The following is a 16,552-nucleotide window of genomic DNA, read 5'->3' as shown; positions in this document are numbered from 1 at the left end:
CTCCAGTTTTTCAAAATAAAATCTATTTCAATATGAAATTACAATTTAAATGTAGTAAAGCCAATTTAAATGAAAATAATTGTTTTTTTCCCCCTTGAAATACACTAATTAATTCTCAATTTATTAAGAGAAGGTAAAACTGCATTTAAAAGCACTAATTCGTTTTAATTCAATATTTCAACGTCAGTTTCTTTTTTTTTTTGGCGCCTTCAGCCTCGCGTGACGTCAGCCCATGTCCCAGCGCGCTCCCGCTCCATTGCAGCGTGCAGCTCCACGTGACACGCGCACTGTGCGGGACCACCAAACGAGGCACGTGTCCGGGCTTGCCTCAGGCGCTCTCTGCGCATGTGCAAAGACGTCATCCACCACCCCCCTCCTCCTCCAAACAAACAGCTCCCAGCAGCATTTTAAACGTCATTTCAATTAAAAATAAAAACAAAAACAGTTTTTTTTTTTTCCTTTGCTTTTTTTGTTTTTGTTGGAACTTTTATTTGAGGTGCAACTGTCTAGTGCAATTGTAACGTCACATTTGTGATGGGCTTGAGGAACATGCACAAAAAAAAAACATCAACAAACTTTCGTCATTTTCCCTTTTTCTTTTTTTTCTTCTTCCCCGCCTCCTTTTCGCCAAGTGTCTCATTTATCGTGTTCGGCGCTCCAGTTGCACATCGAGCGATTCAAAAACACCGGGCTGTACAAAAGACAAATGAAAATCCAAAACAAAACAAAAAAAACGCATATTTAAAAAACAAAACAAAACAAAAAAAAACAAACAGGAAGGGGCGGGAGAGTTGACGTTACAGCACGAGGCCGTCTGTTCCCACCCTGAGTACTGACATCACAGGGAGGCGGAAACCTGGCGGGAAACCATAGATAGATACACTTGCACGGCTGGGGCAACAAAAACAAAAAACAAAACAAACAAACAAAAAGAAGAGATGGCATATATATGTATCTATGGTTGGGAACCAGGCACTTGGCAGAGTTGATGTGGAGATTCTCTCGTCTGTACAGTCCAAGACTTCCTCTTTTAGCTATTTTAGATTCCACCGATAACAACATGGACAGAAGAGCACAAATGACTGAACCTACACCCCCCCCTCCCCCCTCCTGCCCCCACCCCCTCCCCACGAAAACACAGAATCCCTGCATCATTGTTGAACGGGTGGAGAGAGAAGGGGGGGGGGGGTGAGATCCACAAGGCGTCCCATTCCAGATGGGACGTGTACGAGTCTTCGGGGGGGTTAAATAAAAGAAGGTGGAGGTGTGTGGAGGGACGATGGCACCACAGGTCAACACGGAGGGAGGGAGCCCATTGGCCCCCGAGCTGCTCTGGGAGGGGCGGGTCACTTCCTGTCGGCTCCCCCCCGTCGTCAAGATTGTCTGAAGCAGGTAAGAAAAGTCGGAGGCCGAGTCGACACACACACACTCACACTCACACTCTCTCACACACACACTCTCTCTCACACACACACTCTCTCTCTCACACACACTCACGGTGCAACTCCCGCAGTCTTTTGAGTTTAAATAAAATGTGCAACAGAAAGAAGTTGTCCGTCCTCTGAAGTGTGCGTCCCTCCAAAATGGCGGCACCGTCGCTGTGGCTGCTGGAGTCCCTTCACAGTGTGGCGACGTTCCCTCCTCCTCTTCCTCCTCCTTCTCCTCCTCCTCCTCATCTTCTGGCGGCCATCGCCCCGGTCCCTCATGCCGGTGGCTGGGTTGTTTTTTTGTTTTTTTACGCCGACGGGCCGGAGCTCTGTGCGGAGGGCAGGGCCGGCGTGGCGCCGGCGGCGGGGAGGGCGGCGGGCTGGGCGCCGGCGGTGGGCGAGGCGCCGGTCTGGACCTGGGCCTGGAACTGGGCCATCTGCTCGGGGCTCGCCAGCGTCTTCAGCAGGTTGTTCTCCTGCTCCAGCTGCGTGTTGCGCTCGTTCAGCTCCTTGATCTGCTCCTTCAGGACCTCCACCTCCTCGCGCACGGCGTACATCAGGTGGCTCTTCACCAGGTCCTGGAGGGGGGGAGGGGGGGAGAGAGGGTTAGAGCATTCAGAATCCTCCGCCATCTTCTCCCGACACGTCCTCCACCCGTACCTCACGCCTCTTTCGGGGAACAAAGTGAGAATGGGAGGATTCATGATTTGGGTTGGTTCTACAGTCCCGGGTCACCGAGAGACGAGTCTTCCCAGGAAGTGAAATTGAGAATCGGAGGAAGCCGTCGGCCAAATTTTCCCGGATAAAATTAACCAGACGGAGGAAGGTCGTTCAGTAATTCTTAACGTTCTCCGACAGGCGACACGAGAGTCGCAAGGGAATGTTTTTTTGCTTTGAAATTTGAGAATCGGAGGAAGTTCTTGGGCCAAATTTCCCCAAATAAAACACAAATTGAGATCGCGTGAAGTCATTAAAGTCCTATTTAGACACCAGAATAGAAATAGTTGAGCCGTTTCTACAAGCGGCTGCCTTGCGAGGCGCCGTATGTCCAGTGGGAGGGGCTTGAGGTTCAAGTCTTGCTTAAAGACACTTCCGACACGGGATCGAACCGGGAAACTCCACTTTCCAGAACACGTACAAGCAGAAACACTCACACACAAAAAAAAGCCATGCAAGTTAAAAGCGCTTTTTTTTTCTTCTTTTTTTTTTTTTAAGGAGATGCTCCCCTTAAAAAGATCTTGACAGATCTCTTCCCAGCCCGCTGGAGGGTTCGCTTCAATATTCTGAAGCATCCCTCCTCTGGACCCGCCCCTCCTCCTCCCTCCTCCTCCTCCCTCCTCCCTCCTCCCTCCTCCTCCCTCCTCCCCGTCCCGATACAGCAGCGTAGGGAACAAAATGTTCCTGCACCGTGGTGGGAGGAGCCAGCGGCCGCCAGAGTTATTTATACTGCACGGAGGGGCGGCTGCTGCTTGCCTAGCAACACAGGGGAGGAGGTGGAGGTGGTGGTGGTAGTTTGGGGGGGGGGGGTGGATATGCATGAGCTGGAGAAGGAGGAGAGGGGAGCGTGTGAACCTCGGCCTGGAAGGTCATCGGTCGTGACGGAGCAGGAAGCGGCAGCAGGTGCACACGTCCACAAAACTCATTCATTCGTTCATTCATTCTGCAGAAACTGCAGCGAGACGACCCGAGAATTAAACCAAAAAAATTCACCATCTCCTGCCGGATTGTGCAGAGACAAGTGGAGGCAGTGGAAGAGGTGGCTTGGCTGGTGGAGCCCCAGGTTACATAACGATGAGCATCAGGGCGGCCTATTTACAAACACACACACAGAGGGATACCTACCATGGCTTGCTCGATCTTGTTGTCTATGGCCACCACACTGGCACCAGAGGAGCTGGAGGGGGAAGAGAGAGAGAGGGAGAGAGAGAGAGAGAGTGTTAAGAACTGCATGGAGGATTTCTGATGCAACATTGCGGATGAATCCCAGTGTGTGTTTGAGACGTGACGGAGAAAAGGAATGTGCCTCCTAATGTCAGTGATTGTGACCAAAAGCCAGTTCCTTCACTCTTGACGGGAGGAAATAATAAAACACATCCATGCGGGTGTTTTTGGGTGTGGGGGGGGGGGGGTTGTTGTGGAGGAGGAGGAGGGGGCAGATTTTTTTTACCTATTGTCAACCCGGACTGATGCTCTCTCCTTCCCGAGCACAGAGGACAGAAACGAGATGGAGAAATTCCTCAGTTGACAAACGCCAAGGTCCATCGCCACCGTGTAACACTGGGACGTCATGCTAGCCCGGCCATCAAAAACCCTCCGGCGCGGTTCGCGGGCGGCGCGGCCAGGATATCCAGCGGTACAAAAGTAGAAAAGCTGCGCATTATTGTCGCGTCGGGACGGCGGGGGTCTGCTCTCCGGTGCCACCGCGCCGCACGCAGCCGGGACGGAGCGACACAAAGACTGAAGCGGCGGGCTGCGGCGCCGCGCAGCTCGGCGAGCAGCGGGGAGGGCTCTGGCGGCAGAGCAGCCTCCTGATTGGCCGAGAGCCGCGCCTCGTTAGCATAATGCCAAGGGCTGGCGGCGCGGATTGGACGAGGCGGCTCGTTAACATATTACAAAGAGAAGCCGGCGCGGATTGGACGACGCGGCTCATTGACATAATACACACAGAGGTCAGCGTGGATTGGATAGACGGCTGCTCATTAACATAATATATGCAGAACTGCTCTTCATCTACCTGCTGCACTGTAAAACGCTGCATTTCTATCATTGAAGCACACAAAATCCAACTGTTAAACACAAGTGTGTTTCACAGCCTGTCATTTAAAGTTAATTAAAAACTTAAAATCAGTAAACACGAGCCGATTCGTGGACCGATGTCAAAATCGCCCACGTTCAGAAGAACGACTGACTCCACTCTATGTAACGCGAGTGCTCCTCATCAGGTGCCCGGGTGTGACCCTGAGGTAAAAGTGGGTGAAAGTTGACCCCGATGTCAAAGACAGGAGAACACGACACTGGGAGAGGCAGGAGGAGATTGGCTTTGTGGGCTTTCTCCGTTTGACTGAGTGAAAAAGGGAACAATCTGTTCCGTACTGGGCAACAGGACCACCTCTCTGTTCCCCATTAATGATGCTGCACATGAAACCGTTGTGCGTTTGAAGACATCGCAAGCTGCATCTCCCAAGGATAATACAAAGAGTATTATGTACAAAATGTTACGTATATGAATGGCAGCATTAGAATTGTAGAAAGATTGACACAATGGAAAAATGAAACCATACAAGGAAAAGAGAATAACCTATAAACATGCCAGTGTATTTGAATGACAAGGCAAAAAAAAGTCCCATATTCATTCCAATGTTGGTAATCATTATTTCCGAGGTTCTCATTGTCACAAACAAAACTTTTAAAAATGCTTGAGGAGCTTCAGCTTTTATATGTCAAGTGCAGAAAACAATAAACATTTGTAATGACACGGTGTAGTGCGTCATGTATAAAGGATCTCAAGCGTTCGGGAGACAAAAGTCAAAATGTACAAGGCCAGCTTGTCAGACAGGAGTATTTGGTTGATCGTCAGTGGGCGGGGCTTCATTCACACTGTTGTTATTAATGCAAGCAGTTCCGCGTTCCCCTTCCAACCGCATAAATACTTTCCTTTCATTATTTAATCCTAAAATGATCGACATGTAGGCGGACGTGTTAACTTTGCATGGGTGCTTTTCAAAGTACTTTCTACTTAATGGCGGTTGCCAGTGACATTTTCATGGATTCTGATGGGCCACAGGTAGAAACCCTTCTTCGCAGTGTCGTATCGTCTCCCGGCTGAAAAGGACTTTGACACGTGGCCTGTGTGTCAACATGGGAATTACTTTGTAGGTCAGAGACGGTCACCTGCTGATATCTGAGTGTCTTCACTTCCTCCGTCTTGGACTGTGCCGTCAATGCACTTTGAAGGGACAAGGGTTTTGTTTTTTTTACAGAACTGGAAAAAAAATTATGTCTGGAAGGAGTTCTGCTTTCTGTTGAAACGTTTGGGAACGAGTTCATGTTGGAGCGCCTCGCATCGGGTTCATTGGGTTTTGGGGAGACTGCAGTGTGTTTGTGGTCTTCTGGGGAACTGGAACGGGATACGTCTGGGCCGTCGAGATTGGTGGGGAGACATTAAAAGCCAACCCATCAATCACGCTCCGATGGCCTCACACAGCCGAGCCGAGCCGAGCCGAGCCGAGCACGCATGTGCAAGGTGAGAACACTCTGTCCTCAGATGCAGGAGAAGCCCCTCGGGGCTGCGGAGCGGCGGCATCAACAATGCTGAGGTGGGTCGAGAAGGAGCGCCGCTTCTTCGCCTTTGGGCAAGGCTACGTTTCACCAACCATGACATACAACAGCCCACGATAAGACAGAAACATCACGACAAAGCCCTCAGGCTCGTGCGGTACACCTCACCAACCCCCCCCCCACCCCCTCCCCCGACAAACGTGACAACACCACAGCCATCATCGTTACCTCTTCAGATGCGTCTCCAGCTCCCAGAAGAGCAGCTTTAGGGCCATAGTGTCCGAGCCCCGCGCTGCCCCTTCCCCGGCCAGCCCCGTCTCTCTCATTGAGGCTCTCGGGCTAAAAACCACAACAATACAACATTACCCCCCCCCCCCCCCCCCTGTCTCTCTCTCCCCAAACAAACCCGGCGACCACCAACACAACTCCTCGTCCGCCTGACCTACGCCCTTTGCCCCCCCCCACTGACCCCACTCGCTCCCCTCAGCGGCCGGAGTTGGACATTGGGGCAAGTGGGGGTCTGACCAACAATGGCGACCAGGACGGAGCTGCGGAGGACGGGAGTGTGGGTGCAATGCTACTGAAGCGCTCCGCGGTATGTCAAATCCTCCCGACTGCCCTCACGCTTAAGCCCGGATCAGCGTATAGGCCGGGGAGCGATTGGACACGTGGAGCGGAGACGTAGCAGAGTCCTCCTCCTCCTCCTCCTCCTGTTCTTATGCAAACTGTCAGCAGCGATTAGGGCGACGCGCCCAATCAGATGAGCTACTTTCGACCACACACCCCATCGGCACGCTCACCCACGGCTACAAGCCACTCCCTTCTGCATTGGCACCGTGGTTTCCTGCTACAACCCGTCTGTTGTGATCGTGAAGAAGGGAACTGGAGACGTTGAGCTATTTGATGCAACTATGGGTGAACATATAGACCTAGATAAAAAAATAAAAAAAAACCCTCACATCCCCCGACCGAGAACGGATAGTTCGTAGCCGACATGCCTTTAGCCGTCCTGTCAGTCCACATCAGTGGTCACAGCGTGGGGCGCAGGCCTCACGTGGAACTCCGCGCCGCCGCGCAACACCGAGGCGGCGTCCGCTACTCTGACGCACAAACCACCCGATGTAAAGACACCCGGCTGGCGAAACGGTAGAGGAGGAGCGGGAACAAAGAGGAGCCGCAAGATGGCACACGCCGAGCGTGGACGACAAAATGGCGGCGGGGGTGCGCGCTCCGAGAGAGACGTTGTTGGTGGGATTGTGTCCCGAACGCACGCAGGGACATTATTAACCTCATTACACGGGGGGGGGGGGGGTGGGGGGGGTCACGTCTTTTCTTCTTACTGTACGGGTCACAAATCCCCAAAACAAAAACAGTCGGTGACGCTCACGACTTAATCACGTCAGCGAGACATTGGAATAACTGTCACCGAGCAATTATGTCATATTTTTACACTTCGCATGGTGAAGTCTTCGAAAACATCCATCTGTACATGATGTCCTTGCAGGACTTGGTGTGGGTGGGTTGGGGGGGGGGGGGGGGGGCACAGTGCGCATGCTCGCCGCGAACAAAGGGGCTTGAAACTGGAAGTAGAGACGGTTTGTGGCGGACCAGGCCTCGGCCAATGACGGTGGACTTGGACGCGGCGACGTCACACACGGGATGCTTTTCATTCATTATACATCCACGTTCTTCCCGAGCCGCTACAAAAGGCTGACCCATATATATTACCTTCGGCTGTATGTAAAGAACAACAAATAATACAAATACACAACGGCGACACCGACAGCCGGCCCTCTAAAGGAAAGTTCAGACGTTGGTCGTTGGCCGAGGTTCTTTGTTTGGGAGTTCCAGAAAGCTCTCAAAGTGAATTAGCCGACAAGCTTACAGCTTTGGCCAAACTGTGGATAAAAGTGGACGGCCGCGCGGGTTTTAACGCCACAGACGTGACAGCGTCTTCATCGGATGGACCTCCGTGCAAGACGATCCAAGCTGGAGTATGTGTCCGCGGCACCCTGAGCAGATTACATAAGGGGGGGGGTGTGTGATGGGAACTCACACATGCAGTTAACGCCGTTAAAAATATTACGTCTTATGGTGGAGCTGCAAGTGGGCTGGTTGTTTCCAGGGTGTCGCCGCAGAATAGTGTGTAGGAAGCCCAATGTAGTCTTGAGGTCTGAAGGGGGTCTTTAGATGGTCTCTCAGAGGTCTGAAGGCAATTTGTCCCTGTGGTCGATAATCCACAGGAACGGTTGATATAGTCTGTAAATCCAGACGCAAAGAGACACAAACAAACAAGATACACGCGGCAACGGGCTGAAAATTGTCCTGATTTGGGAGAAAAGTGAAAAATCAATCCCGCGGTGGATTTTCTGGAAAGATGAGGCCTCTCTGGGTCTGGCTTAAAGCACCCAGCTGAGTGGAAGTAAAGATTTTATTGTGTGGTATCGAGAGAAAGCTGGAGCTGCGGTGTGTGTGTGTGTGTGTGTGTATGTTCCAAAAACACATCCAATTCTGGCAGATGTACACACACTGAAGACGTGAGGTGACCGACTCCAGACAAACCGGAGCGGCTTCAGACACTTTTTAAAAGGATTCCTCACGCAGCATCTCTTCGCACGCCTCCTCTCGCATCACTTCTCCTCCAGCTGGGAGGCATGAGCGCGTGTGTGTGTGTGTGTGTGTGTGTGTGTTGGTGCAAACTGGCAGAATCCGGTTTGGGAGGCTTGTAACACTGTGAGCCTTTATAAACCGCCAAGCAAAGGCTCCGCCAATTCATTTTTAAATATATATATATATATATTTTCATTCCTGAATCATTCCTGATCAGGCCACAAGGATCAATCGACAACAACCCTTCAGAGGCGACACCTCAAAACTCAAACCGGTCCCGTGGCGTCACGCGCCCCCGGGGCTGAAGCTCTGTGGAGCGAGTGAATCCGCCGCGCACGCAACGGCCTTACATAAGCAGCCACGGAAGAGGGGCGGGGAGGCAAAGCTCCGGCGGTGCCGGGGCTGCAGACGAGGCGGCCGACGGACGGACGCCTCGACTCGCAAAGGGAATTCCATCGGGCGGCGCCGTCGGAAGGGCGACGCCAACAGATCTGGTCGTTAAGCGTAAAGATGAGCGTCGCTGTATTTTGCATTAAAATTGGCTTCATGTTGCGACTGGAGTCCGTCTTTGTTGTAATTGTTTTGGTTTCTGCGAAAATCTAGATATTTACATCACCTGCGTGAATAAAAACCTCAACGTTGAAATTTTAAAGGTTATTATGGAGCCGTTGGATAAAACCGTGCCGTATGTGGCGCAGGAGCTAAAACGTCTGATTTTCTTCGCCGTGATGAAAACGTCTATATTCTCACAAAACCAAACGTCTATGATGGAAATGGACTCAAATCTGAACAGAAACCCAATTTTAATCACGCAAAATACAGTGAAATGTCCAAAAACGCTTCGACCGCCATTGCATTGTGGGTGTTTTTCACACATGATGACATCATCGACAGCTCTCAAGAGTTGTGTTGTGGTCGCTCCTCTTAAGGAATTCCTTCTAAAAAAAAACATTTGAAATTTTACTGGTCTGTCACAGTCGAGATCAAATTGCCTGATGAAGATTTTTTTTTTTTTTTAAACCATCACAGAATCTTTGAACAAATTCCCACCAACTCAACGAGCCGTTGAGATCACGCAAGCTTAAATAATACCCAAGCTCGATGCCGCCAAGCGTGTGGAACATTATACAAGCAAACGCGTTGCACAACGCCGCCGGACGCCGCCGTCACGTGGAAGCGTTTGGCTTCGAGTGCCGAGACGCCGGCTCCGGGGAGCTTCGCCGCCGAGGTTGAGCAACCTTTTGCCGGAGGCTCTCAGCGGCGCGCGGGCTTCACGTGGCGACACGGCGGCCCCGGGAACGGTTGGGAACCCGCCGCGGCCCCGGACACCGAAAACAATCACGTCTCGGCTCCAACGCCGAATTCTGAGGGTTTTCTCTCCACTCGCTGGGAAGTGTAAACGTTTTGATTGAACACGCGGTGCAAGAGGTCGAGTTCCTGCAGGGATGTTGCCTCACAATGGGCCCATTTGGAGGTTTGAGCCTCCGACGCCAACAATCAGCTGCTGGAGATGCTAAATCCTGGCGCTGGAGGCCGAGATCACCTGACGTCGGTTACCTGCATCACCACACATTTCTCTGAGGCATGTTGGAGCAGGAAGACACTGAAAGCATGCGGCACACACACACACACACCAATAACAGCAGCAGACCAGTTTCTGCTATAATTGTTTGGCTTTGTTCAAATACAGGCCTCACTCATACTCTCCTACAAAGAAAGACGTTTAATAAAAAGGTTATTATAGGAATTATTCAGAAAACCAAACGGTTTCTCCTGAAAAATCTCAATAAAAAAGCCACATTTAATGAAGCCATGTGGCGTAAAACACAGATTCTGTCTTTTTAAATGAAAGAGAATGAAGCTGGTGTCCAATTACAAACACGAAATGCTTTGTGTGTCCGTGTTATTCTTCAGACATTTTTGTTTTTAGACCCACACCTTCATTTCATTTCTCATTCATTGATTGCGTGCAGGAGAGGACGTTTCCCCTTTTTTTTTTAGGTCAGTGGTTTTCTCACAGCACATCACTGTTATATAAAGCAGCTCGTGCAGAGGGAGGCCGGGAGGGAGCGCGAGCTCACGCTGCCACCTTGTGGCCAATCAGCTGCACTGGACTGGCGAATCAACCCGGGCGAAAACACAAAACACCTTTAACCTTTAAAAACGCGTACAAATACTCCTGTGTTGCATTTATGAAGCTTTAAACACAATATAGGATGTCAAACATTCCATTTTCAGCCGTTTTTAGTCCCGGATTTTAACAGTCCCATCCTTAAATTCTGTTCCAAAATGTCCAAATTGTCAGAAAAACAAACCTGCTTTGTGACTTTATCCCCACAGAGAACAAGTAGAAAGTTGAATATCAACAAAGACATGATAAACATTTAATAAGTAAGTGATTATTAATAACAAAACACAGCAAAACACTATTTACAAGGAGTTATTGAGTCTTACAGCCACAGGAAGGAAGGACATTTTAACTATTCCCCCCATTTTTTAGCCTTTTTTCCCCCCCAATCCAAATAAGATCAAATGTAGATGTCAGTAAAAATTGAGTGCAAGTTTCAGAGAACTTAAAGTGCCACATGTCTCTCCAGAGCCGCAGGTTAAACACCCGTGATCCAGAACCAACTGGCCTCAGGTGTGATTTATTGGTTTTGACAGGCAGGAGACGACACCCACTGGCAACTCAACGCTCGAAATTCCAGCAGACAACATCTAGAAATCCATAAGACACCGAGACACAGAGCTTTTGCACTATTTGAGACCAATTCTAGACTTTTCTGGTTCTGATATGAAGCCAGATGTGACTTGGATCATATGTAGACGGGAAAAAATGACTTAATTGAGGAAAAACTGGGTTGTAAATGAGATTCTGGTTTAAATTGACAGTATTCACAGCTTTCTAATGATCTTTTCAGCGTTCCAGGCCAACAGCATGGCTCTATAACTGAAGACAGCACCCCTTAAAAACTCAAACTACCCTGGCTCAGTTGTGGTTGACGGTTTCTGTACACGGGGTGTGTTCACGTGCCTCCAGACGGGACGAATGGGCGTGTCGGCGGTAAATCACCAGCGACAGCCGGTAGAACTGCAAAGGTTTCCAGTTAAAAATGCACAATTTGCACAAGCTTAAGCTCAGACATGAGATCAGCAGAGACTTTATGAGCCCCAGTCTGAGACCTTTACAACTCATTTGATGAAACAATTGACCTGCTCCTCCGCGCTTGTCAACGCAACCAGGTTTAAAGGGCGCGAGATCGTAAAACCGACACCCGCTTTTGCTCGCCGACGCTCCAAATAGTGGTCGACTTTGCTCTTATGGTTCTCACGGTTCCTGCCGAGCGACCGCTGTTGCCGGAAAGAGGGTGCGGCTGTATTGACGTGACACAGACGACAGGTGGGAAGTGGACGTGTGAAGGTCAGGACTGTTTCCCCCCCCCCATCCCAACGATGGCGCTCATCCAGGAGTCAAACTACACTGGAGCTCCGACACGGCGAGAGTTGTTGCTAACCGGCGAACGCTGTGAAAATGCGGTTATTTTCAGACTGGAAGCTGCGACGTGCAAACTTCCGGAATGGAGATGCACCAATACCACCTTTTCTTTTTCTTTTTTCTAAAGGGCCAATACAAGCATGAGTACTCACTTTGAGCTACTTAACAATAAGAGTACTCATTTGTAGCGGATTGCTGATACAAAGAACAGATAGGAGTACTTATTACATGTTAAAAAAACAACTAAATTCAAACACAGATAATAATAAATAAACCACCTCTGCATCGATGACCTCCAACCGTCTTACGTCGGTGTATTCCTACTTAATACAGGGTGTGGAGGAGCGATTCAAGTGTAATATTGTTTGATTTAAAAATAGTTAGGACTTCAAACAATGAGCAACACGAGACAAAACAGCAATCCTGACGTCAGAGTTAAAGACAATATGAACATCTACAAACCCGTCGGCAGTTTTTTCCCCTCATTATTTCGGCCCGTTTATCGTCACACTGCTCAAAACTCGCCGAGTATTCGATCAGGGAAGAATATCGGGAGACAAGCGTGTGGCGACAGAAGCGCCGTGTCCGATCGCAGCGCGACAGAGGCCAATTCACGGGGAGCTTGTGTGTGCAAGGCATGCCGAGGGGTGACATACACTGCTGACAGAGGCCTTCACACCGAGTACAGGCCTGCTCTGTCTGAACGTCACTGGGATGACACCCACATGTCAGACACGGCCGAAACCACAGTTGGTGTTCAGGTCTGGCTGAAGCTTTAGCGGTCGTCGGTTGAACTCCCTTCCAAGCCCTGCGGGCAGGGTTGTTGTTGTTGATCACAACGTGAACCCTCCCGCTCCAGTGGAACGCGGCCGCGGCGACGAAACCGCCCCCCCCCCCGTGCCTATCACGTTTTCGCCACATGTAACCTTTACACCGTTTACACAGTTCTTGGAAACAGAAAGCAGCACGGTTCCCGTGAGGGCAGCGCAAATCAACAGATACTGTGTCTAATAAAAGACTAAACCCGGGGGGGGTGGGGGGGGGCACAGTGGTGAACGGGCGAGGGTAGTGGTGGTGGGGGGGGTCTGCTGAGTCACAGTCTACCGTCGGTGACTCAGCTCTGTTGCCATGGCAGCCGATCGTACGCGACATCAGCAGTGAGAGACCTGTGCGAGGGCTGATAAGTCAACTGCACCCCGATTACACACTCCGCTAGCCGCACGGCGACACCGCACTATGAAAGCGCCATGCTCACCTGTCCTCGTCTCCGTCGGCGTGCTGGCTCCTCAGGCCCGCCGCGGCGGCCACCATGAAGGCGCTGGCCTCCACCGACATCCCCATGTGGGCCAGCGAGCCCACGGCGCCGCCGGCCTCCGCGGCCCCGTCCCTGGCCGAGGCGACGCCCCCGAGCCGGGGCAGGCTGAGCAGGCCTTGGTGCTGCAGCAGGAGCTTCTGGGCGTCCTCCAGGTGCGAGGACGTCCGGACGGCGCCGGCGGGGCCTCGGGGGAAGGTGGCGCCCGGAGTGAGGAGTGGCTGGAGGTCGGCCTGAAGCGCGGTCAGCGGCATGTAGGGCGCGGTGCCGGCGGAGGCCGAGTGATGCTGGGGTTGAGTCTGCGGCGGCCCCACGCCGAACGCCGGCTGGGGCGGCGGGGCGACCAGCTGCTGAGCGGCCATCAGCCCCGGTAACGGCGACATTCCCGCCGCGGCGTGCGGCGGCGGAAGTTGTACTTGTGTCTGGAATGGAGCCGTTGGCTGGATGAAGTCGGGCTGCCTGACCCCGGCGTGGTGCTGAGGGGCGGCGTACGCCCCCTGCGGCGGCGCCTGATGGGGGTCCACGCCGTAGGGCAGCTGCTGAGGTATTACCGAGGGAGGCTGGCTGAGGCCGACCTGCTGTGGTACTTGTGGCGGGACCGAGACCGGAGCCGCTGGCTTTTGCACGTGAGCCCCTCCGACGACCTCCTGCGGGGGCGCGTACGCCACGGGGGCGCCCTGCGGCGGACTCTGCATGGCCTGCGGGCTGGTGAAGTCCTGCGTTGGCGGCTGGTAGGGCTGCAGGGTGTGAGGTGGCTGGACAGCGGGGATTCCCGGACTAATCCCCGCATTACTGGCGTCCGCCTCCGTCGTCACCTCTGCGCCTTTCGGCGCGTCGGACGCCGGCGGGTGAGGAATCTCCTTCTCGTAATACTCCGTGCACGTCCACCTCCCCTTGCGGAAGGGCTCGGAGTTAGTATCGAGTTTGACGACCCGAAAGCGAGAGCCAGTCGCCGTTTGAGTGTGCTGGTTTTGAGTGTTGGGGGAAGCGGCAGCGGCGGCGGCGGCAGACGGGCCTGTTCCTCCTCCCGCAGAGACCGCATGCCCCGTCGCATTAGTGTTGTCAAAACCTGCAGACCCTGGAGGGAGGGCCGCAGCGGCAGGGACAGAAACGTTCACGTGCGCATCGGCGGCCGTCCCGCCAACGGCGGGGGCTAACTGATGGCTCGCTGCCCCGCCGGGTGCAGCGCTATCCGACCCGGGTGGCCTCTGGGCCTGTCCCGGCCCAGGCTTGGAAACCATAGCGGGGCTGGAGGTAGCCAGGGGGGCCACGGGAAGCGTTGGCAGAGCTGGCTCGTCGGCGTGATGCTGGTGGGCCGGGGGGTAATAGTGCTGATGCATCGTCCCGTTGACCAGGGACGGGTGGTGCTGAGGGATGGAATGAGGCTGCAGGGGCTCGTTGGGCGACACCAGCCCGGGGGTGTCGACCCCGTGGAGGCTGTTCAGGGTCTCGTCCGAGGAGCTCCTCTCGGGGACGCCGGTGTCCGTGGCCCTGGACACGGACACATCCAGCATGTCGGAGGACGACAGGTCCTCGGTGTGGGACTCGTCCATGTCGTCGTAGCTCTCCGTGTCGTCCGCCAGACTGTTGTTGCCGCTCACGTTGATCTGGGCCGAGGTGACGCTGGTGATCTGGAAGCCGCTCTTCTTCTTCACCTGGGCTCCGGCGGCTTGGGGCTGGTGGTGGGGTCCGGGAGACGAGGTCCCAGGAGACGAGGTCCCCGGAGACGAGGTCCCAGCCTGGCCCTGGTGGTCTTCAGCATTGCTGCTGCCTCTCCTGAAGTGGTAGGCAGCTTTCCTGTTCCCGGTGCCGGGAGGATCTCCAGAAAAGTCCTGGTGGTGCATCTTTGACTGCTAAAGGAGCTTGAGGAGGCCAAGAAGGGCAAAGCTTCAGGTTCTCCCGGCTAACACTGAGGCTAGCTGGGTCATGAGTGACGAGTCATGCGATTTTTGTCCTTTAAAACCCGGAGAAACCTTCTGCAGGTGGCCCGAGAGTATAAAATAGCCTTCCTCTTCTTACTGATCCAAGCCGAAGAAACCAAAACTCTGTTTTTCAAGAAGAAAATAGGGGGGGGGGGGACAGATATGGTTAACCGCCGTTAGCATTAAACAGACTCGTGTTTTGGATTAACTGGTTTCCCTGTTCCCTGGTGACCGACTTCCTTTCGCGTTCCTTGTTTGTCGCTGTTTGTGAAAGCAAGTTTGAAACCCGACGGAAAGCGAAAGCCGTCCTGGCGTACGCCTGTTAATCGCGTTTACAATATAGTTTCGAAGTGTCGTAGAATTCGGGAGTCTCTTGATGACACACGGCCGCTCCTGGCCGCCGCAACGGAGGCAGGAGGAAGTCGGTCACCAGTTAACAAGGAAACCAGTAAATCCGAAACACCTGGCTCGTCAGTAACGACTCGCTGTTCTACTTTAACTTTCTGCTACCTTTCGTCTGCTAAAAACGATTTTAGTGCAGTTATCAGAGACACACTTACAAGAGATGTCGCCTTTTCTTTTGGTAAGATAGGTGTTATCCACTGGAAGTCCTTCTTTAGCTGGCCGGGGAATGTCGCAGGAAACCCGCCGTCGCTTCCATTCCTGTCCCCCGGACGTCGAGTGTCATTCACACGCCGCTGATACACGCCACACTAACAACTCCCACCGTCTGTGCTTGAATAAAATCCGTCTTTGTAGTGGAAAAAGGAGCTTTTTAGGTCCATGTCGGTGCAGCTTGTGTCCGTGTTTGCTGTCTCATTGCCGGCTAACGGGCTGTCACTCAAACACTGAATGTGCGCGTGCGCGGTCACGCCTCCTTCTCTCCACCACTGGTGCGTTCACTGTCAGCGGATTTTATATAACCGAATGCGCTATTAATATTTTAATGCTTATTTAAACTGATATTCACCAATATATTTAGGAGATTTATAATTACACTCACCACAATACACACTAAGAATAATAATTGGGTCTCGGTGAATTCAGTGTTTCACATCTATTGCGTGTGTTGCATGATGTCCTTAAAGGCACCATGAGCTGCAGGTTGTATTTGTTTTTCTTCTGGGAACTCAAAGTTTGGAAATGGTGCTATATAAAAACCATAAACTAAACAACACTGATTCATGGCTTCTAGTCTCATCCAAGGAGATGCAATACTCTTCTTTGTTTGGATTTCTGTCTTTCCGGCCGAACAAGATGCAGTAAAACTTGGTTGTGTGTATATGTATATGCAGTAGGCTGGGTTATCGTAACAGTGGTTACAGGCCTCAGTGAAAAGAAAAAAATCTCCACCAACACAAAGAGTGTGGCTCACATTACAACTGAGCTTTAATCTCTACCTGTTTGTCAAAGGATCCACTTCAAAATCGCAGTCATGATACTGTGGAGGCAAACATTGTAATTGACAACTACTGAGCATGTGTAGAAAAACTATTGTGCAGTAGCT

General features: G+C 52.1%; 1 protein-coding gene across 2 annotated transcripts; it reads right to left on the bottom strand.

The window, feature by feature from the left end:
* Positions 1-332: 332 nt before the first annotated feature.
* LOC308147412 (TSC22 domain family protein 1) lies at positions 333-15,873 on the bottom strand. 2 transcript variants are annotated; one of them, XM_080519543.1, is made up of 4 exons: positions 15,606-15,873; positions 13,067-15,168; positions 3,270-3,321; positions 333-2,005 (listed from the first exon to the last, which is right to left on the bottom strand). In XM_080519543.1, exons 2-4 carry the CDS (start codon positions 14,965-14,967, stop codon positions 1,736-1,738), a joined length of 2,223 nt encoding a protein of 740 aa, XP_080375669.1. In that variant the 5' UTR covers positions 14,968-15,168; positions 15,606-15,873; the 3' UTR covers positions 333-1,735. The 2 variants fall into 2 exon arrangements, with proteins under 2 accessions (XP_080375669.1, XP_080375670.1); XM_080519544.1 differs by lacking the exons at positions 13,067-15,168; positions 15,606-15,873 and adding an exon at positions 3,595-3,869 and having other exon boundaries at positions 345-2,005.
* Between the last annotated feature and the right edge of the window lie 679 nt (positions 15,874-16,552).

This window comes from Blennius ocellaris (genome assembly GCF_963422515.1).
Source record: "Blennius ocellaris genome assembly, chromosome: 24".
Taxonomy (NCBI): Eukaryota; Metazoa; Chordata; class Actinopteri; order Blenniiformes; family Blenniidae; genus Blennius; species Blennius ocellaris.
The sequence above is the reverse complement of the archived record's forward strand: the minus strand, read 5'-3'. Positions and strand labels throughout refer to the sequence as shown.

What these genes read in the sequence shown, in the direction of transcription:
- LOC308147412 (XM_080519543.1), bottom strand. Translation starts at nt 14,967, where the DNA reads ATGCACCACCAGGACTTTTCTGGAGATCCTCCCGGCACCGGGAACAGG. An exon ending in GCCGACGGAGACGAGGACAG is followed by an intron (nt 3,322 to 13,066) that starts GTGAGCATGGCG and finishes TTCCCCCTCCAG; the next exon opens with CTCCTCTGGTGCCAGTGTGG. An exon ending in ACAAGATCGAGCAAGCCATG is followed by an intron (nt 2,006 to 3,269) that starts GTAGGTATCCCT and finishes CCCCCCCTCCAG; the next exon opens with GACCTGGTGAAGAGCCACCT.